The sequence below is a fragment of the Drosophila tropicalis genome, unplaced genomic scaffold, assembly GCF_018151085.1.
Source record: "Drosophila tropicalis isolate 14030-0801.00 unplaced genomic scaffold, ASM1815108v1 contig_878, whole genome shotgun sequence".
Classification (NCBI taxonomy): Eukaryota; Metazoa; Arthropoda; class Insecta; order Diptera; family Drosophilidae; genus Drosophila; species Drosophila tropicalis.
The window spans coordinates 12,935,626-12,958,892 of NW_027173374.1; the positions used below are offsets into that span (position 1 = coordinate 12,935,626).

A 23,267-nucleotide genomic window follows, 5' to 3' on the forward strand; every position below is an offset into this window, starting at 1 on the left:
CAGCAGCCGCATAATTCACCAAATGAGAAACTAATGAGTGCGCATATTCAAAAAGGAAGAGGAAGTCCTGGGCTCTGACTCCCTGGCATTCTGTGGGGAATTTTGTGGGTCAAACTAAAGAAGGAAATGCAAAGTGCATTCACATTTTGATTTCATTATTGCCATTTTATGAAAAAGGAATCAAAAGAAGCAAAAAATGAGAACTGAATCTCAACTTCCGAGTGCAATGTCCCCCAGCCTTAGGAATGAAAGTGAGGAGATGCTTTGCAAGAGGTTTCATGTGCAGGTGAGAGAGTGTTTGTGTGTGTGGCACACACAAGGTGAAAGCAAGGAATTGTGCCTCAAGCATCTGATGGAGGAAAGGGAGGGCTAATGCTAAGAATAGTAGGCAAAAGATCCTTACAATTTGTGGAGGCGAAACTTGGGTTTTTTGTCGCTGCAGTTGTGAAAGGGATTTCTGGCTGCATATATTCCGTTGGCCAAAAGCGATTTTATGGCCGACAAGAATATCTTTTCATGGATTCTTGGCTTGTTCGGTCATTCGGCGTGTCGTTTGAGTTAAGTTTCTTTCAAAGAGAGGCAAAGGCATAAAATAAATTGTCAAGCCTTTGGCATATCCTTTGAAACTTTCTTTTTCATTTCATCATTTAATTAGACATCTTGTAGAGTTTATTCAATTTATTATTTATTTATTTAATGCAATAAATTTTCTCAGTTAAAGTTTCTCATAGTTTTCTGTTTTGTGTTGTTTTTAGTTTCGTTTACATATGTATGTAAGTACTTTTTATATTTAATTAGTTGGTACTTAACAATAATTTCGCTATATTTCTTTTGCTCATTTTTGTGTAATTTACCTTTATCTTATTCTTTGTTTTGCCTGTTTAAAACGTTAATAAGTATTGGGTTTCTTATTTACAATTAGTTTTGGCTGATTCGTATCGTATTTTGCAACCATTTTCTTTACTAAACTTTCGATGAAAAACACTTAAGTTCTTAAAATTGTATTTTGATTTCGATTTATAGTTTTCTTATAGCTAAATCATTTGCCATTTTTTTGTTCTTTTGTTTTCTTTGGTTGGTTTTAGGGGTTTTGAATGTGCAACGGTAGAAGGATGAAAAGTGGTTTAATTAATGAATGGAGATTGTGGGGAGAGGGGCGGGAAAAAGGGCAAAAAGTTAAGCTGTTTGACTGAGTGGATGGTGGAGACCTCTCAAAGGCGGTTAACCGCAACATCGCCAGCAATAACCACAAAGCATTTCAAATGTGAATGTGGACAGACGAAGTGTTAATTTCCACGCCTCTCAATACATAAAATTCCCTCATGATGACCACAACTTTCCACATCCTTCCCTCATCAATTGGCTAAAGTGTTTGCTCGCACAGAGTCGGTTGCGGTTGGAAGCGACCCCCGAAAAAAAATTAATACAACTGTCCACATGGCTTTTAGGTCTGTCGTCAGAGGCGTCTTTAGAGGGGTCACAGCCAATAAAAAGGAAATTTAACTGATCAATTAACTAAAGGGGTTAAGTGTCAGATCTGTTGATCTATAACTTCTGAAATTGTAAAGACTCTCCTCCTGAAAATGACAATTAGTGCATGAAATGACTGTGAAAGTAGTTATCTCTTCCTCCCGACGCCTACCCCTGTCGATAATTAACACTTTTTTGATTACTTCGAGGTCAGTTTTAATTGCAATTAAGGATTTTGTTGTCGTTTGCCCCATTTTCGAAATAGATCCGCTCACATTCGCTTGTTATTTCAATTAATTCTCGCGAAAAATCTTATAGAATTTGCTTGCTATATATATATGTAATTATATATATTTCGATATAAATGGATTTATTATGTTTTTTTCTTTTTTGTTTTAACATTAAACTAAAAGTAGTTTATATTGTTTCAGTTACAGGTTTATGTGATGTGTGTGTAATTTAAATTGGACATTAATTAATTAAATAAATATGCAGTGTTTTCTTTTTTTTTATGTATTTTGGCGATGAGTTTTGTGGGTGTGGGTTTATTTTTTTATTTTTATCTTCTCCATCTCCTACATAAAGAATATATATATATATATATGTATGCATGTATGTATATGTATAAGTATATATGTATTGATGTGAGTAGAGGCATAATATTTATTTGATTTCTTTTTGCGGTATCATTTAAATGCAATTCATTAGTATTTGGAATACTCATCGGCGTTACATTTTCTTTATTACTATATTCATGTATATATGTATGTATGTATTGGGGGTTATGTTTTTTGCTATTGTTTCCATACAGACCAGACATATATTTATAAATATATGTGTGCATGTATGTTGTATTATACTATTATGTTGAATTAATTTACATGTTTGCTGTGTACTGAACAGTTCTCGCAATAGAGTTACACCATCTATATATACAATATGCGAGTTCGAGTCCGAGTCCACTTAATATAATAAATTTCACTATCGGCTATCAATTAAATTGTATGTATGTATTGAAATTGGATTTTTTTTCGTTATTTCCTCTCTTTTTATTTATATATATATTCTTTTTTTCCTTGTGGTTATGTAAATGGCACCGGCACAGAGCACATAAAATAGAATTTCACAAATTGGTTTTTCGTAAACATTTTTCTATGTTTTTATTTTGCTGCTGTATGATGTGAGTTTTTGTTCTAAAGTTCATAGTTGATTTGCCTTGACATCTAGTTTGAAAGAGCAGGAAAAACAAAAAAAAAAAAGAAAGGAAAACGTAAACTACAATTGGGACGGTCCATCATATGCATTTGTGTATATAGAAACCCAGAGAATACAATCGTAATTTAAATCGAAACCATAGTATTTTTTTTCACAAAGCGCTAAGACGTCTCTTTCTGATATATTTTGAAGTACAAATGCAGTTCCTAATGAAATATTGAATTGCCTTTGTTGTTGTGCCAGAAATACCTTTAAAATTTCATTTTATAATTCAAAATTTCTCAAAGGACTGCATTGGAATTTCATTTGCTTTTTGCATTTAAGTTTTTTCACCTTTTGAAGCACTCTGAACATATTGAAAAACAAGAAGCTTTTCATTGTGTTCTATTCGAAGACAAATATGCATATTTCTAATTGAAAAAATCATCAAAATGTCACACCCTCCCCCCACTGCCCATTGAAGTGGTGCCTGCTCTATAGCCTTAACAACAAAAGGACAAACAAATATTTTTGCATTCGATTGTATTGTGAGTTTGTCCAACATTCCATTTGTTTTATTTTTCAGTGCTGTTTGCTGCCAGGGGGTCAGTGGGGAGAGGCTGGGGCGGAAGTTTGAGATTGAAGTGCAAGTTCACAGAATATCGGTTGCAATTTGCATTTTATGCTACATAAATATTAACGTTTATGCATTTATGCAGAAGAAAAAAGAACAAATACCAAAAAAATATTGAGATAGACAGATACCAAATACATGTACATAAAATTGAATGAGTGAGTGAGACAGAAAGAGAGCAAACCAACTAAAATCAGATTAGAATTCATTTTTGATCCGCTTATCGCCTAAAACTTTTACAACTAAAGTCGCTTAGAGCTTATAGAACTTACATTTACTTCGATTTTATGTCTTTTTTACTTTTGAAAATTCTTAAAGTTTTGTTTGGTTTTGTTGTATTTTTTATCTCTCTGCTTTTGTTTATAAGGTAAAATCATTTTGCTTACAACATGCATACGATTATTTTGTTAATTCTTTCTTTGTAATTTTAATCATTTTATGTTGGCAGAGTTTCACTTTAACTTTCAATCTCTTTGGTTTTGAATGCATTTGCTTTCTTTTTAAATAATTCCTAATTTTTAGCCTGATTTGGCTGGAACATGTCATGTTCGATGTCCACCGCCGATAATAATGACACTGAGTAATAGAGCCATGATGCAGAGAGTGTATGCCCGGGTTGTGGGTGCCGACGAAGTGACCGCCGATGCCGATGATTCACCTTGATAGAGGGAAAGAGATAGTCAAATATATTTATACAAAATATGAGTGACAATGTTATCAAGACGAAAGGTTAAGAATTTTCTCTGTATACATAATGTTTTTTATATATTAATGTGAGTACCCAATGAGTAAGTAGTTTGGCTATCCAATATTTATATGTATATTTTTTGGATGGTTATGTCAGACTTACCATTTATTATGTTGAGCGTTACTGTTGCACTGGGACTATTTGACGGGCTACATGTGTAATTGCCAGTGTCCCGCTTCTTGGCCGACTCAATGATTAATGAGCCAATCTGCAGTTGTCACGGGGGAATGAGCGAGAGTAAAATGAAGAAAAAGTCACACGTAAGTATGCAGCAAGCCAAAAAAGAAGGAAAACAAAACCAACAAAAAAACAGAGAAGAAACTTTTCCGCAAAGATAAATACAACTGGCCAGAGAGAGCGAACACGACACCAACTTTTGAATTATATTTTTTTTTTTTTTTTCATCTTCTGTTTCGGTTTCTGCTCGTTGAACACGTCTTGCAAATATTTGCCATGAGCCAGAGCCAGGCGAACTAATTTCGTGTCACGAAAGTTATTGCCACCGCCTGGCCAATTAGATGAAACAGAGAGGATAAAACTTTTATGGCAACAAAATATGCATGATAATTTCACGTGACAAGCTAGAGAGTCATTTTCAAATTGACTATAATTAAATTAAAATCATCAGGGGAAAACGAAAGCAAAAAAAAACGAAAACTGAAAAGAGAGAAAGAGAGAGAGAACCACTCACCGTGCTCTGACCCTCGCCATTGGCCTCTGGCAAATTCGGATCCAATTGCGTGCGATGGCGTCGTGAGTCGGCGGCCAATTGCTCGGCCCCATGATACCACATTATGAATGTGGGTGGTTCGAGAGCACCACGAACAATACAACGTAGCACCACATTGCTGCCAGCCTTCACGTAACGATCTGGTTCGCCCAAAATCTCAGTGCGGGGAACTGCAAGATGAAATAAAAAGAGAAGTGGCAAAAAAACAGTGAGAATCTTGCCAAACACCGAGGAGGACGAATGTTGATGAAGGGAAAATTGTGTCATTCAAGGCTAATCTATTGAATTAACAGCTTGACAGTCACGTAGCACACGTAAATCTGGGCACCTTTTTTTGGCGTGCTCTCTGTAAATCCGCTTTTCAATTTTTCACTTACTGAAGTTTTGCCGACCACCACCCAACGCTCCGCTCCACTACATCTCCTTCATCTCTCTCTGCCTTTTGCATCTACGGCGCACGCACATGCATAACAAAACTAAAAAGAAGAGAGCCAGCCAGCGATGAAGCGATGGTGCGATGGAGCGACAGGGCGGGAGGTTTCGGCCGAAAAAATAAAAAATACATAGAAACCCATTCCACTACAGCACCACCCATTTAAACACCACCCATTGAGGCGGCGAGGCGTCTTCATTTGGTTTTTGGACGTTAGGGACGTGAGCTTTGAAATTTGACAAAATCACGTATACGCCCGAGTTTTCACTGCTGTTACACAAAAATATGTGTGTGAAATGAGTGCTCCCAGAATATCTACTACGAAACGTTAGTATGTATCTGTGTGACTGTGCGTATGTGTGTGTGTGTGTGTGTGTGGCACATGCTTTTCCAAACACGCGCCTCACTTTTTAGATTTGACACCCAAACTGTGTCAGCTTGTCAAAATCGTCATGTTGTGCATGTTAGTTTCCTAGCTGCTTGACTGAAGGACCAAAAGGTGGAGCAGAAACGGGAGCTAAAAAAAGGCAAATGCAATGTTATTAGCAGCAAACGTTCTTCGCCCACCCCGCAGACAAACTAACTATTCCAGCGAGTATTGGCAGCAGCAGTGAGTAATTTTATTTTAGTGAACTACATGAAATGAAAATTGTTGCACATAGTTTTATCTAGCAATTCCCGACAGCAGCTCGCTATACGTGGGAGTCCATACATATAGCATAGCTTTGGGGGCTTCTTCTTAACTAACGGAAAAATGTTGAAAAGTGTTTTGCCAACTTGCAAAAACTTAAGCATAATAGCAAAATTAAATATTCAAGACAAATATAAAAGAAAACAAGCAAACAAAGTATGGATAAAGCAGAAGAAGGTAGAAGACTTAAAAATCATAAAACGTTTTTCTGATTCATAGTAATTATTGACCAAAACTAATTTTATATGCTACAGAGAAGATTTGATGGCAATGACGTTTAGTCCTTTTTTTTCACAAAGATTACAAGTTTCATAGATAAAATCTCGAAAACTTGTGTTGTGATGAAAAATTGATCCAAGGTTTGGTTTTTCATGAAAAATATGAAAAAAAAGATTAAAGAATTGATAAAAACTTTTCATACTAATTAATTGAAATAAAATACACACTCAATGGTCAATTAACTTAAGCTTGAGCTATCGTTAACATGGGAAAACCAAAACCAAAATCCACAAAAGGAAAACCCAACCACAGAAAAAGAGAAAGATATAAACCAACAAACTTTGAACCAAGTTAACCACACTTTTAGCTAATTTCTACCCAAAAAAAAAAAAAAAAGAAAAGAAAAGAAAGTAAAATGCTAAAATCTCATATATTTCGATAAAAGCGAGAAAAGAAAATTGAAACGAAAACTGGGGATAGTAGTGACAAGCGAATTGCAGCAACTTAAATTAATTGAGTTTATGGCGAAATGCTTTTAGGGAAATTAGTTAAGTTTAACAAAATGAAGCAAAAGCTGGCTGGCAAAGGTGCCGTGAAGAATGGCAAGGGCAAGAGAGAGGGAGGGAAGGAGAAAGTGCCAACATCACAGGGAAATTGTCACTTTTGATGGCCAGATAAAGAGTAACAGAGAAGCCGAGAGAGCAAAGCCAAAAGAAAAAATTGGCTTTGGCCCTACAAGATTAGCAGCAAATTAAATAAGCAGACACAAAAAAAGGAAAAAGGAGGAAAATGAAGAAGAAAAAAAACTGAAAGCAAACGAGATGAACAGAAAGCAAATCTCATAAAACCAAATCTAGTTTGTCATTCAATGAGGCAGAAAAAAAATATATATATTCATGTCATTTGCGGGGCCATGTGTGTGAGAGCCGTACGATGGGTACAGATTGAATTTTTCGGGGTTAAAATTCAATGAAATGTAAAATCTAAACCTAAATTTACATATCTTTCGTTGTAATCGAGAAATATTAATTTTAAACCAAACCAAATACACAAAAATACCCTTATCTCTCTGTTTACTACTGTGTAAACTTGCAGTCAACTGACTGATTTGTGCCCAAACTAAAAGGCAACAAATAGTGCTCGTCCCGGCATCCACACCCACATGCCCATAATGCTAAACAAATTGACCGAAAACTACGAGCCTATTACAACGAAAAGCAGCAAAAAAATAAGCAAAATGGCCAACGGCTCAGAAATCAAATACATTTCAGGCTAAAGCTTCGGCCTATTCCTTAGCCTCTGCCTCAACATAAAACCCATTGGTCGGTCCTTTCATTGAATGAATCGGAACATGCAAAGGGAGTTCTACTCGTTGGCACAGACAAAACGATGCAATAAATACAAATTACATGGCCAACCAACCAGATTCGACAGAGAAAGAAAGATAAATAACGTAAGACAGAGAGAGAAAGAAAGAAACATCCTAAATAGTAAGGATATAAGACGAGGCGGCTCTGTCTCTAGGTGCTGCCGATAATGGTTATATGAAGGGGGAGTCAAAAACGCACAGAAAAGAACAAAAAAAAACCAAGCAAAACCAAAATCCATACCAAACCAAAAATTCTACGTCGAAGAATGGAGTGAATGGTTTGAAGACTTGAACAGAACGGTCGAACATTGCCAAATGACTGCAAATAATGGGAAATCTCCTGAACCGCTGACTGTCTGACTGACTGCCTGCTGGCTAGATGGCTAGCTGGCTGAAAAGCATTGTGGAAAATCTATCTATTTTTTCTTTCACTACGTCTTCGTTTCGAATGCTCATATCTTCCATCCATAGACATAGAGAGGAAGGCATGAATAGAAATCTTTTATGCTTAAACATGTCGTTAGATTAACGCAAATGTGGCGAAGCATACAAAATTTTCAGATACCTGTTGGGTACCACCCATGGAGTGGCCTGATTCCTTTCATTTTGTCTTTCTCACACACTCACACATACGCTTGGACTAGTGTTTAGCATACAAATTAGCTCAACCGGAAATGCGAAAATCACTTTTGGCAAACGCCATTATCCAGTCTATTGCCCTCTTGGCCCTCTTCTTTTTGGTCCATCCATTTGGCCTCTTTTTCTTGCCACATTCATTTACCCCATCCTTTTTTTGATTTTTTTTTTTTTTGGGTTCCATCTTCTTCCATTGGTTTGGCTTTTCTTTCTCTTTTGGTTTTTGGCATTTAGCCTTTTATAGATTTAAGCCAGCATGTGGTATCTACACATTTTCCATTTTCTCGTTCTCTCCATAAAACCAAAGTGTTTGTTGCATAAAACAGAAAATTCAATTTGTTGCTCCAAATGTAAATTTACTTTTACTCTTTTCTCTCGGTTCTTGTTATTTTGGGTGACAATGAGATGACCTTAAAATGTGCCTCCATGGAGAAGTCAGCATTTTAAGTTAGTTAAGAGATGTACTACGTTTTTATAGCCCTTGATTGAAGATTGTCTAAAAGATCGCAAATTTCGCAAAGTATTGAACCCTAATTTACTTTAGTACTGTAAGTTAGCACCTTATTTATCAAGATTTTATTTATAGTAAATAAAATGTTTAAGCTCACTACATCTAAATTGGTGACTTTACAGGATTCGCTTCTATATCTTAACTTTTAAATATGTACTCTTTCCTGAAGCCTTTTATTTAACTACAAATGTTACTTAAATTTCACTCCTACATGGTATACAGATGTTTTGTTGTAATTTGCTAAATTGCTTTATAAAACAAACATAAATAACTTGCAGAGTCAAAAGGATTTTTCATTCTCCATGAAAAATGTGTCAAGTGTAAAAATAGAAATCTCGGCAAATAAACAAAATTCCTTAGAATCAAAAATGTTTGCATTGATTTCAAATGTTCTCCATGAAAATCTATAGAGTTCTGTGGCAAATTATAGCTATCTATAGTTTCCTGTGGGAGGAGGGTGTAGTAAGTTTGGGTTAGTTGTTATTTAATAAACACACACGCACACACCCTTACACATGCATCCTGTTAAATTTAAAGTATTTTACATCAATTACGTTGGAACTTGCCTTTCTCATTGGTCAGCTGCTCTCTCTTTAAAATAATTCTGTCTCTGTTCTTCCGTCTTTGTGTATGTGCAAACATAAAATTTAATTAACTTTTTTCAACACCCCCGAGTCGACAAGTGTGTGAGTGTGTGTGTGTGTGTGTGCAGAGAGAAAAGTTTTCTCGTTAAAAAACTTGACCGAGCAAAGAAATTTCTTTGTGGTGAAATTTTTCGGCATTGGGCAAATGCAACTAGCCGCAATTTGAATGCAATTTACTGAGTAATTTCAAATGCAGCAAAGATCTCAACCCCACAAAAACTCAATTTCCTCTCTAGCCCTTATCATGCCTCCTGCCTCCTTTTTCTTCTTCTACTGAACTGTGTCATTTGCTCAGTCTGGTTGGGCTTTGGAAGGCCAGCAAAGTGGGGCAAAGTTTTTGCATATGTCCATGGAGAAATCACTTGACCTTTCCCAAAATTTTGGCCATCTAATTGCATGTGGCTAGGATTTGGAATATTCATTTCCATTTTCATGTTCATGGTTCATGGTTATGGCCCTGACACTTACCCACAACATGAAGCTGTACTCGAGCGCTAACTTTTGGCTCTGTCGACACTTGACACTCATAGGCGCCGGCATCTCGAGCCTGCACATATTTTATTTGCAGTGTCCAATATTTATCTGGTTGCTTGATGGCCAAAAAACGTTGATCGGCTATGAAGACAGCTCTGAAATAGATAAGAAGACGAAGTTTCAATTAAAATCCAAATCTTTTCAATAAATTTCCTTCTTTTAATGAAAAACTCTTCTCCATACTTTTTTGCTGCTTTTTATCAAAGTGCCTAAACTTATTTTCTCATAAATTTGATTATTTACCATTAGTTTATTTCACTTCAATGAAGTGCAAATGGTCAAACTGAAATGTAGTTAAAACTTGAAATTGAAATTAAAGTTTTCCCCGGGCCGTAAGAAGTTAGTGTGGAAGGGCAACTGGCAATGCGACAGCTAAACAGGCCTCACTTAGTCGCCAAGTTTCTACTGCTAATGGCCACTCAAAAGACACTCAAAGTTATTTAGTTGCGGCATTTAAACAGCTTCTCTCTCCCTCTCTCTCTCTCTCTCTCACTCTCTCTCTGACTTTCCCAGAGAAGTCGAAAGGGCAACATTGTGGCAACTACTCGATGTGTTTGTGTGTGTATGTAGGAGAGGAAGACGTATGCAAATGTTGGGGCAGAGGTGCATGGGGGGTGAGGCACTAAAATAAGTTGCATTTAATGTCATTGTTGCAATATTTTTTAGTCCCCTCCTTTGGGAGTCTCTCTCTCTCTCATCCCTTTCTTGCGTTGTATACGAAACTGAAATTGTTCCCTGCACTTTGCCTAAAGTGCAAAAATGTTTCCGTCTTTTCCCGTTGAAAATGTGCAACGAGCCAACAAGCCACACCCCCACACACATGCGTTGACACTGCTTATTATGGGACATACCCCTACTGCACACTCTTTTTCTCATTTCTTGGATCACCCTATTCGGTTTCTGCCCTGCACTAACAAGTTTTGATACTAAACCCAGATTAGACCCTTGCGTTTTGCACTCGTAAAACTCGACATTTTATGACTTTTGCCATTTCCTTTTGGCCTCGCCTCCTCCATTACATCCCGCCACACAACCCCTCCAACCAGTGCTTTTCCATCTTTTGCTTTTGCTTTTTTTGTTGGTCCAATCTACAACTCTCCTCACCCACCCAGGACGATTTCTTGTCGCTGTATTTCTTATCAAGATTTTGTAGTTACTTTATAATTTTCATTTCGTTTTAAAGTTTTCCCAAGTAGCGGTGACTTTCCTTTCCCTTTCCTCTTGCTCTAAACATTATTTGCCATATTTTTACTCTACTCTATTCGGCTCCTTTCTCTAGATTTCCCTTACCCACTTGTTCTCCCACTCTTTTTTTCTTTCTCGAAATGGATTCTCTTTTGTGTGGTTTTCTTTCACTCGACTCAAGTGCCTCGGAAGTGACCCCCGATGCCGCATAACTTTTTGGTCTGCAATTTATTGGTTTCTCTACGGGAGTAACAACAGAAACACCAAACCAGAAATTCTATACGGGCCTAATAAAAAAGTTTGGCAGATTATTCGTTTCTATACGCTACACATACATACATAGCAAACAGACAGATACAAAAACGTGTTAATAAAGGGATAAATATCATCCAATAAATGTGTGCAAGTGGAAACGGTTTATAATTTTTCGAATTTTATGCCAGTAAAGGGAATTCACAATGTATTCACTTGGTTATATGGTAACTACTTTCATAGAGTACAATTTAATGAAACTTGTTAACAGGAACCTAAAGCTTATGTCTGATTAAAAATTTATAATAAATTACTATGACCTTTTATGAAAGTCATGACCTGGTCATCGATTGATATAAAAAGCTATTTATCCAACGGCGCTTTGATAAAGATACAAAATATAGCGTGGGAAAAAGGAATATCGACATAATGAATTTCTTTATGGGATAATATAGATTTCTTTTATTCATTTTGATGTATTTTCTGCCTTAGTTTTTAAACAGAAGAACTTAATTCAATTGGATTGCACTCAGGAGTTACTGCAGGATTCTTTCGTTTTTCCTCCTGTTTGGTGATTCTCATTTTGAAAATCCATTAAATGCAACTCGTTTGTGTGTGTGTGTTGCATGGTAAATTTCTGTTTGTTGAGAGGAAATAAATTGCAAGGTGCGAAAGATAAGAGATAACAGGAGCTGCTCTTGGGCAGATGTAATTACCCTGTCCCTGGACATTCAGGAGTATTATTGTATCCTTGTACTCTTCAGTAGCCAGACATCCAGCCAGCCAGCCAACCAGCCACCCAGAGTAAACAGAAATAATCTATTGTGTTGGGGCTATAAATTTCAAAAGCTGCCATATGTGTTTACACGAGTGTATGTGTGTGTGCGAGTGTTTCCTGAGGACAAACAAAAGATCGCCTTGCACGTGACATTTATATGATAGTGTAAACACATCATTTGCGCTATTATACCGACAATACACAATTTCTTGCCCCAGTGTCTTAAACTGTGACTCGCAGTGAGTGGCTAAAAGTTTTTTCTCCTTTTTATTTTCTTGTTCTTGTTGGTCTTGTTGCAAAATCTATTGCCATTATGCCTGATATGTCAAGGAAGGGAGGCTGGACAAACAGTTGGAGGTTTTCTTAGAGGCTAAAGGAAAACTTTTTAGATAAATGGGCAGGAATGATGCAAGGTGCAAGCCTTGGGGTGGACTTGCGGTCCAGCGGAAGTCTGCCTTGAATGAGTCAGGACTCTTGAAGTTGCACTGCAGGAAGCAATCAGTAAGGACACTATCTCAACTAAATTTCAATGGTTTTCCTTCTGTCTCTGATGGTCGGAAAATGTTCTCTCACTCTGTTTGCCCTGCCAGTCATTCATTCATTCATTCCTGCCTGGCCATTCATCCAAACGCACACACTGAAGCGTGTCCTTATCTAATGTGAAAGGTTCATTGGTTTTACTTTTCTATCAATGTAATAAGCTGGAAATGTTTGCTGCAGGAAAAACTACAGACACTCGGACAGAGAGAGCGACAGATAGACAGTCAGATACACGGACAAGCAGACAGTTTGAAGTGAAGTGAAGCTTTTGCTCTGGATTTTTGTGCAATGAAATTGCACACACTTGTGTTTCCGCTTCGCCTGTCACACATACACAAACAAACTTTTATACATCCACATATCCATATACATATGTACTTCTGGGCAGTATAAAAAGGACATCCACAGCTACTCAAGAAAAAGTGGATTCATTGAGGGCTACAGAACTCAAAGAGTGAAATTGAAAAAAGAAGAAAAATAATTCAAAGGATATATGGAAAGTTTGTGCACTTAATTCACTTTGTCACAAATCGTATTTGCTTCTACTTCACTCAATTGAAATTTGATACAATCAATATCTATTTTACTTCTTACACATATGTGTAACTAATTAATATTAAATGACTGGACAGTCATAACACTTCTAGTGACAATTACGGCAAATAATCAACTGCTTCACAATAGAGCATATTTTGGCATTCATTGGCATTTGCCATTCAAGTTGCCAAACACATTTTGCCCCGCAGCCACACAAATGAATTCAATGAATACAGAGAGACAGTATTCATTCTAATAATACAACAATGATGGTTAATGTTAAATAGTAAATTGCCTCAAAGTAAACACTTGATTTGTGATACATGTAAATATTTCCTTTGAAATTGAATTTCAAATTAAACCTCGTTGGTTTTCAGTAGCTTACCTGTCGACAGTTAATATATGGCCATCACGTAGACGTATCCAGGATACAGATTTGTTGCCAAGTTGCTTTACCTGTGAGTGCAAAAGAAATAAATTTACATATGTGTAATAACAATTTTTACAATTTTCACAATATTTTTAAAATCCAACACAACAGTATCAATTTGTCCTCTTTTGATTAATTAATTTAATTAAAAGAAATTTGATCTTAATGTAGTTAAAAGGAAATAAAGCAAACATGTTTATGAATTTTTGAATACGGTTTTAAAAAAAGGTCTGATATTTGTAACTCAAAGAAGGAGACATTTATGACCTCAGAAACTACATGTAACTTCAATTAAACAACTACCTGAATGAAACTTGCCTTTTTAAGTTTTTATTGGCCAATCCTTTTCCCTGGAAACACATGCAGAGCTGGCATTCAATCCAATAGCCTACTTTGACAAATATGTCGGTAGAAATGTAAATGTTGACACTCATTTTAAGTTAGTGTGCCCAACTTCTACAAATGTAGGCTTTGGGCTTCAAATTCCAAAGAGTGTGGCTTTAAAAAAATGTAATCGTTGCTACCCTTTTTTCGTGGTTCGTCAGTCTGGTCGGACTGCCAGATCGTCTATTTCTTTCAGCTCACTCTGGTAGGACTGGCCATATTATAGTGTCAGACAGTTTCTATAAGCAAATGCGTGCACAAAGTCATCATAAATTTAAATTACTTTGAATTTAATTCCGTTCGTAACACTCATAAAATTAAACGTCATCGGGAGTGATTTTTAAGCTGTACCATTGGACGAGTTAAATGCTAAATATGCCTTTTAACATTTATATACTATGTGTAGGTATGTATACCTAAACCCAATTAAATCCGACATATGCATTTGGTTTGGCCCTCATTAGATACAAGCATTACAACCAAATTAAGGGCATCGATGCGGGGAGGCCTGGGAGTCCGGCCCGTATCGTTGACATGTCTACAGCATTAAAATGGATCTAGCATCTGTTCCATGGTATGTCCTATGTCTATGGTAAAATCAAAACCAAAGTGTTGAATAGACAAAATAATTTCAATGTAAATTGAGTCAGGGCATTTGCTACTAACCCCACTTGAAATGCACCCACGCCCAACTATCGCCTGTTCTCTCTTTCTATGTGTGTGTGTGTGTAAATGCATTTTAGATTTACTAACTACGACACATTTCGATAATATCTGAAACATGCGGATGTCTGACTTTATCTGCAACCTCCCATTTCCGCCCACTGCCTTCTGTTCTCTTTACTATACTCTACTCTACTGAGTTGCATGTTCATTTTGGTATTTAATTACATTTCAATGTAGTTTCTGTGGCCATTTGATGAAGCGGGAAGCGAATTGAAAGGAGGCACTGCATTTGGGAGTGCACTAATTTACTTTTGGCTCATTTGCGGGCAGAACTTGGGTTGCCGAATCGGAATGCAAGAGGCAGAGAGAGCAAGGCACACACTCTCCTTTCACTTGTTGAGCTAAATCACTTGAGGATTGTCGATGTTTGTTAATGGAGCGTAGAGACGACTACAACGACGCCGACAACTCTGCCTTGAACTAATGCTAATGCCATTTAGAGTGAAACAACAACATGCACAGCTCAAAAGCGATGTCAGTGAATGAAACTGCCAAATAATCATTATGCCATATGGAATCACATGAACGAGGCTGCAAATGAAAGGATGCCAACTGTCAGCATTGAAATTCCTTTTCACTTTAAAGATTCATATTCCAAATATGTTCCTCTGTAGAACGAAGACATAAAACAACATAGCTTATTCTACTCTAGTTAGTTGTCAAAAGTGGCTGGTCTCTACCCAAAATTGTTTAAATTTAAACAATGTTCTTTGAAGACAAGCAAAGCAAAAAAAAAAAAAAAAACAATTCAATTTAGTTGGTAGAATTTATTGGAGCATTTACACAGAAGGCTCCACTTTAGATTTCTTTGGCATTGTTCGGACGGAGTGCAGGACAAAAGTAACAACTTCAACAATTACAAATAAGCTACTGCTGCTGCTGGTGCTGCTCCTTCGTATATTTCAAATAGGCCAGATTCGAGAATCCCTAACAGTCCGTCCATCTTCACCTGTTGTTGTCGTCGTCAGACGGTAGATGGAGCTGAACATGGCCTCGGACAAGTCAGGCCAATTTGAAAAGTAAAAGGGAGTCGTCCAACAGAAAAGTCACTCAACTGTGGCACTTAATGCAGCATTTGAACAAAGAGCAAACCAGGCACAAGGATGATGATGGTGGGCGTGGTCATACAGATAGAGATAAACAGAGGGAGAGACACCGAGCAGACATAAAGTGTAAAGCGAACGAGTAATTGACGAAAATTGAGATGCGAGAGAGCTTTTTATACTTTTGTCCTTTCCGCCTTTGCAGCCCCTGCCCCTGCCCCTGTCTAGGATATGCGTTGAAGTTTTTGTGTGAAAAGCACTTAATTGACCATGACAACGAGAAATTAACATTGTTCTGCTGGAAAATTACAACAAGCATGCATTAAATATTTCCCAGCTGCCTTCCTTTCGAGTTGACTTTTTGGACCCAGGATTAATAGCCAGTTTGGTTTTATTTATTCTTTGTTCTTTTTCTCTTAATGTCGGTTTTGTCTTTTTTTACATCTTCCTTGACAGGAATTTGAATTACATTTTTAACTTTGAGTTTGACTTTGGGTTTGGGTTTGGGCAAAGAAGAATGTTATTTAAAATTAATGTTTCAATATGAAAAGGAATTCGTTTAGCCATTTCGCAAGGATGTTATAATTAGCTGCCATTCTCGAATGCTTAAAAATAGATAGATAATTTACTAGATTTTCGAATTTAAAATAATATTTAAAGAACAGCTTAGTTTTTTCTAAAATTTGCACAATAATTATTGCTTATTCAATGCGAATTTTTAAGCTGCTGCGACTAAAACTAATCAAATGATTCAAAACAATTCTATTTGGATAAAAACAAAGCCGATTTTTATTTGAATATTTAATAAAATTATTAAAAACGTTTTGCAAATGGACTTGCATTTAATCATTTCCGTTTGTCATTATCGTTATGTTTATGTTATTAGTTGAGAGCCACGTAGGGTTCGACATAAAATTAATTTGTTGAAATTGAATTTTCGGATTTTCGTTAAATACAAAATTTATGAAATATTTACAACTTGTTAGTAAGCAAATTTTCAGCATGTGATCAAAAAAAGGAGAGAGAGGCAAGTGCCAGCCACTAAACACCTGTACAAATAGACCGAGGGAGTGGTGGTTAAAAGAAGAAAGGCACACACAACCAGCCATAACCGCACACACACACACACACACACACACCTTTGAGCAACTTGACCGATACCAACAAATATTTACGCAATAAAATTTAATGTGTTTTCTATTAAGGAAGACCAACAAAACGAAATAAAAAGAAAAGAAGAACCCAAAAGGAGGAACGGGAAATAATAATTAGAAATAAAACACACGCAAACCCAAGCTAAACACGCAATGGATATTTTGCTATATATATGTACATATATATATTGTATATTGTTGCTACTCACCCGACAGGGCAGATACGCATGTGTTCCAATTTGTGTAGTCACATTGGATGTGGCATAGCCATCCAGATATGGCTCCACCATAGTTGCTGTTGCCGACAGGGCGGCCACCTCGGGCAGCAATGAAGACACTTGAGTCAGACTGGAGCTGGCAATGGCAGCAAATGCGGTGGACGACGATTCTAACGATGACGATGATGACAGAGATGATAATGATGATGTGTCGCCGCTCTCATCGAAACTGGCTGATGTTGCTCCTGACGCTGCTGAATGCGATGCTGAAATTGAATTGGGCCGCAAGCAGAAAGTGGGGAAAGAGAGAAAAGTGGTTTTGTTGTTAATCGAAATGACAATTTTTCGTTTCTTTTTTTGGGCTACTGTACGATATTCAACTCCGCCCATCACACGTCACGTACGTGGCTTAGGAGTGAGTGCATATATGTATGTATGTTGATTTAGGCCATTAAAGCTAGATTCAAATTCAGATTCACAGACACAAAAATTTAACAGTTTAGAAGAAATAATCCAACCCCTGGGAAATCATCAACTCAAGTTCAATGCTCAGCATCATCTGGCCATAAGTCAAATAAGGTCTGGCAACTGAAATGTCATTGTTCAAGATTTTTATTTAAAAGAAAATAACACCCTCCATAAAATGATTATTTGTCAGTTTTTCGGTTTCAAATTAATCAAACACCATTTAAGTGGCTTCTGATTTTTGTACTGACAAGAAAGTTTTTTTTTTTTAATGAATGGCGTTCATTAAAATTGATTGTTGCTTGCCCCCCCAATGTCGATGTCGATGTCGATGAGTTGGCAATACAAACACTCATCATTCACATCGCCCTCATCAACCTTCTAACCATCATCATTATCGTTATCATAATCATTATCAGGGGCAGAAGGTCCGCCCAGAACGCATTCGGTATTTGCTGAATTGCCAATTAACTGGCAATTTCCACTAAAACGTACAAACGAATCACCGTACCTTGGTCTCACAGAAGCACTTACAATATTTCAAACTGAAATCTGATTCAGAAAACAATTCAACTTATTTTAAGTTTATTTTAAGAATTAAGAAAACCTGCCTTAAATAAGCCCCAACCCTCAAGTTTATTTGGACTTTTCCTCGCTAAATAGATAAACTATATAGAGGGAAAACTAAAACTAACATTTCAAGGCCACTGTGCGCATTGAATTGATTTTTCTGCCGACTATCTTCATTTTTGGCTTGTGCCAAGGCAAAAACCACTTTAACCGTATAAATTAATTTCAGTAATGCGTGAGTAGAAGAAATGAAAATGACAAGAATGTGAATTGGCGGAGGAATTGGAATGGGTATAAATTGGTTGCATTTTCGTTTCTTTTCTTAGCGTTTTTTTTTTTTTTTTTCCCCATATAATTGTTGCTGTTTCTGACAGTTTCAATTTTGATAGATTTGATAAGAGGGAAGAAAGTCGCTTAGATATTTTAGTTATACATGTGATCTGTGGTTTTTACCCTGACCCAAATATCTATTGGGTTGGAAACGCAACTTAGAAAACAGATAGATATTTTCAAACATTTTGTTCGATTTTTTCATGACAAGTTTGGTGAACAAAAAAAAATTAATAATTCGACACTGAAAAGTACATTCGAAAATGTGGCAAACAATGACAATTTCTAACAATTTATGCATAGGTAAAGGGAGAAAAAGTTACAATCAACAATGGACAATGGAATCCTGCTGAAATTGTCTGTGAGATGGGGTTGTGTGTTTTTGTTAGCGTACGTCTGTTGAATGTGTGTGTGTGTGTGTTCCAATTAAAACGACGATTGTAGCGTAAAATGATTTCGAGTTTGACAAGTTGTACGTCAATTTAATTGGTACAAGCTTTTCGTTTTGCAACAGAACTCAATGGAGACGGTGGAATCCGTATGGAACGTTGGTGACATGCATAGCCTGGAATCAGCAATCATTTCATCTATGCCTATTTTTTTTTTTTCGAGTTCTCTTCTGTTACTGACAGAGTCAGGCGGCAGCAGCAACAGCAGCACCAGCAATAAAAAAAAGGAAAAACCGGGGGAGGTGGGGAAAATTGGAAGTGGAAACGACGGCGGCGTCAACGTAATTGACAAAAGGTTTCATGCATTCAATGCCAGTGCCAGGCAGACTTTCCTGCTGCCAATGTCCGCCTCCACTGACAAATACACGCACGAGTGGCTGGCTATGGCACTCCATCCGCCCGTACCGCCTTCACTTCTATCTCGGCCTACACCGCTTGACACCTCCCAATACAAAGGCCGTTGGCAATCGACACGCAAAATTTTTGTGTCGTAGAGTGCTGAAAAGATCAAAGCCGTTCAATTGTCAGTCACGACGATGACGACAGTTCGAGGGCAGAGAGTTGGGCGGCAAGCAGTGCGTGATTTGTCAAAGCAAGCCATGATTTGGTCTACTCCTCATACATACATACAGTAGATACTTATATAGCCTCAAGGCTACGAGGCAAATTTCCCCCTTTTTTGCTACATTCTTTTCCTCTTTTTTTTCGTTCGTTGGTATATTCTGCGTTTGTTTGGCGGAGAGTTTTCTATTCTTGCTGATAGAAATGAAGCAGATTGCTACAGAAATTTGCTTAGTTTGCGTTTGCACACGAAGCGGTTGATTAACGTTTACATATAGAAGAGAGAAAAAAAAACACCATAGTTCATGTGAAAAGATGTAGAGAGACGTCGAAAATCAGAGCAAAAGAAAGTTGTTTAATTTTCGTTATCTAGCTAAATTGAATAAAACCAAATCAATGAAAGCGAAGGGAATGTTTTACCCAAAGATAAATAATAGCTTTATATCAATTCTGCTTAAACAAAAGATTACAATTTTTGCAAGCGTCGACTTTATTTGAATTAATGTTTTATATTAGATATAGTCTTTTATGAAGAAGTTGGCAAAGACGCTTTAGATCCTCTCTATGTTTTCTAATTCTAAGGCATTGGCTCCGATTGCCTTTTGTGTTTACATCAAAATATTTTCTAATCAAAAATGAAACATATTTCGTTGGCAACCTTCTACACAAACACACAACACTTTAACAAAATCTTTTCATAACACTCAAAAAGATTTCTCTGACGGGCTCCAAGTAAGTTGGTATGCAGGATACTAGGTATTCTTCAGGATACTCATCACTTTGCTTTCTATTTGTCTTTCAGTTTACGAATCGAAAATGTGCAGCCCCTGCTGTTCATCTTGCTGTTCGCCCTGCTGCTCGCCCTGTTGTTCCCCTTGTGGGCCATGCTGTTCCCCTTGTGGACCATGCTGCGGCCCTTGCTGTCCACCGTGTGGCGACTGCTGTGGATCTTGTTGCTCACCGTGTTGTGGTCCTTGCTGTGGGCCATGTTGTGCGCCCTGCTGTTCGCCATGTTACAATCCCTGCTGCGGACCCGGCTGCTCGCCATGTGGAAAATGTTGCTCACCCTGCTGCCCACCATCGTGCTGCCCACAATCATGCTGTCCGCCGGCGGGTAAGTGTTGCAGCCCATGCTGCTCACCATGCTGTTCTCCATGCTGTGCTCCTTGCTGCAATCCTTGCGGCCCTTGCTGCAGTCCTTGCTGTACCCCATGTTGTGCACCATGCTGCGCCCCATGTTGTTCCCCATGCTGCAGCCCCTGTGGACCCCCATGCGGATCGAAATGCAAGTGATGATCTTGATCCTGATGGAACAGCAAGTCAGTGTGTGTAAGGGGAGGATGCACGAACTTCATCATAAATTCGTTATAGCCCGTTGGAGAAAATCGAAAAAAAAAAACCCTACAAGAAAAGAAAAACTGACGATCCGATTAATGTTCCCGGTTGAAAAAGTATAAAAAACATTCAATGCAAACTTCTACAGTTTTTAAAAGATGAAATCCTTTGGCGTTTTAAAAGAACACAAGAAACAAATGTACAAACAACTTGCCATTGAATACAAAACTAAATCTCTTAGCAGAAAATTTCTTTCAAGAAAGTATCGATTTGTTGCACTTCATCTGAACCTCAAACTAAACTGAGTTACAACTTCAATATTTACATATCTCTTTCACCTAAAGCCAATTTCTTTGGGATGCGCCTCAAAGTATGCAGTACGTAAAAGAATTTGCTCTTTGTTGCTGTTGCCCTTAGATTGAAATTGAGTGTTGAACTACAAACACACACCCACACATTGACACGCATCAGAAAAAGGGGCGTGACGCCCTTTGGATAAAATTGGATTTGTCAGAGAAGGTTTTTTCATGTTTGTTTCTTTTTTTTATGCAAATTGAAGTTTGAAGGCTGTAAAAATTCATTTAGGTTCAATTTACAGGCTCATAAAGTTGCCACTTGTTTTTTTTTTTTTTTTTTTTTTGAATGTGTTTGCCTGCTTTTGGTATTTATCGTAAAAATGTGAAAATTTCGATTCCCAAAGCAATTAAGATAACCTACACATTTGGTTGGAAGGTAGAAGAACACAAAGCAACTCACATAATTGCTGCCTTCCGGCCTTTTGGAAACTCATTTCCTGTGAGGAGACAAAGAGAGAGATGGAGAGAGAGAGAGAAAGACAGCTTTAGCTCCATCTCCCTATTCTGCTTCGTAGTATGTGTTTTTTTTTTAGCATTAATTAACCCTAATTAAGTTCACATTGCCCTAGTTCTAAGCGAGGCAAGACATAGCCATGCAAAGGCAAAAATTTTAAGCCTCAAGCTTTCTTTTTTCAAACAGTTTTCTTTGAGGGGAAAGTGCTGGTATCTCTGATGTTGTTCCTGCTGCTTTTGCATGTCAAAGTTATTTATTTTGGCTAAATGTCATTGCAGCATATAACATGAGTTTATTTTAACTTTATGCCTTGTAACATGTTTAATTAAAGTATACTGGAAAGTTGTTTTAGCAGCCGCCGTCAAGAATGTAAATAACTTCCGGTTATTTCTGTAAAAGTGAAACTCTGAGGTTTTTACTTGTAATTATCATTTATGTAGTTCTTGTCAAGTTGTTTGCTGCAGCTGAAACTGATATTTTAATTAATTCTTCGTTAGACACACATACACACACACAAACACACAAAGCCAACGTCTTGTCGTCTTCTTCTTCTTCTTCATGTTTTGATAATTCATATAACTTTTTTTAAATGACCAACTTTGCCAGAGCTAAAAAGACATCATATACACAAAATGTTTCATTAACATTCTGCCAGGAGCAGCAGCAACATCCTTAAACTTTCGTTGAGTATAGCAAAGTTTCTTACAATAATCTACTTCTTAATTGGCTCACCTTAAATTTCAAATTTTTATCGAAGGGAATATAAACTTCCTTGCCTTATGCCTTAGAAGAACTTCAACAATTTCATTAAAACTTTAGAGTATGAGCTACTCTATATTGATTTAATTAGATATCTAAATTTGTTTTCAAAACTGACACAATAATTTCGAAAAATCAGTTGTGCGTAATACTGATAGGAAAGAAACTAAAAGATACACAAATCCTCTGTGCAATTTATTGAAATTGAAGTTGTCAATAAATATTTGATACAAAATATCATTTTATGACCAATTTCAGCTTTTAATTATGGTCGTAAATAAACAAAAGCGACCAAAGTTTGCATTTGCATTTCTCTTTCAATTTTTTTGTTGTCCCATTTTTATCAATACCATAAACATTTTCCAATTTAGACTCTAGAACATGATGGAAAAAGGACAGGGAGGCTGCGAGGATGCACTTATTTAAATGCATAAATAAATAAATATTTACGGAAAAATAAAAAGGAAAGAAAAAAACTGATGACTATGGAGGTCAGGACAGGGGCGAAGGGAGCTAGCAGAAACATCAACAGCAACAACATTCGACCACACTGACATTAGAACGCGTTTAATAAACCCTAATAGTCTGTGGTCGCTCGTCAACGTGTCTATCAAGCGCACTCGTTTCACGATCCACACATTCCATTCAAAATATAGAAGGGTATATGCATTCTGATCAACTGTTTGGCCAGTTACAACTGAACTTGATTGTGAAGAGGACTCAGATCAGTATATAATCATAGGAGTCCCTTATCTTAATGTTAGATAAAATGGAAATGTATTAGCAACTTTTGGCACAAAGTTTGTGAGGGTATTAACAATTTCATTCTAAAATTTGTATTTCAAATTAGTTGTTATTGTAATTTTCTATATCAATTATGCAAAGCGAATTACGTGTAAAAACTAAAACTGTCAGCCTTTAAACCACA

General features: G+C 37.0%; 2 protein-coding genes across 4 annotated transcripts in view; one reads left to right on the top strand and one right to left on the bottom strand.

The window, feature by feature from the left end:
• Positions 1–660: 660 nt before the first annotated feature.
• dpr11 (defective proboscis extension response 11) overlaps positions 661–23,267 on the bottom strand; it is a 73,349-nt gene continuing 50,742 nt past the window's right edge. For both annotated transcript variants that reach the window (XM_068301218.1, XM_068301219.1), the window contains exons 3-8: positions 17,052–17,326; positions 13,491–13,561; positions 9,748–9,908; positions 4,738–4,946; positions 4,149–4,254; positions 661–3,956 (exon numbers count right to left, since the gene is read on the bottom strand). In XM_068301218.1, coding sequence (XP_068157319.1) covers positions 3,841–3,956; positions 4,149–4,254; positions 4,738–4,946; positions 9,748–9,908; positions 13,491–13,561; positions 17,052–17,326 — 938 coding nt within the window. In that variant the 3' untranslated portion in view covers positions 661–3,840. The remainder of the gene's footprint in view (positions 3,957–4,148; positions 4,255–4,737; positions 4,947–9,747; positions 9,909–13,490; positions 13,562–17,051; positions 17,327–23,267) is intronic.
• Positions 14,188–21,018, top strand: LOC137585449 (uncharacterized). Of its 2 annotated transcripts, none has more exons than XM_068301220.1 (2): positions 14,188–14,325; positions 20,238–21,018. In XM_068301220.1, exons 1-2 carry the CDS (start codon positions 14,318–14,320, stop codon positions 20,551–20,553), a joined length of 324 nt encoding a protein of 107 aa, XP_068157321.1. In that variant the 5' UTR covers positions 14,188–14,317; the 3' UTR covers positions 20,554–21,018. The 2 variants fall into 2 exon arrangements, 1 of the variants encoding a protein (XP_068157321.1); XR_011033569.1 differs by lacking the exon at positions 14,188–14,325 and adding an exon at positions 19,946–20,167.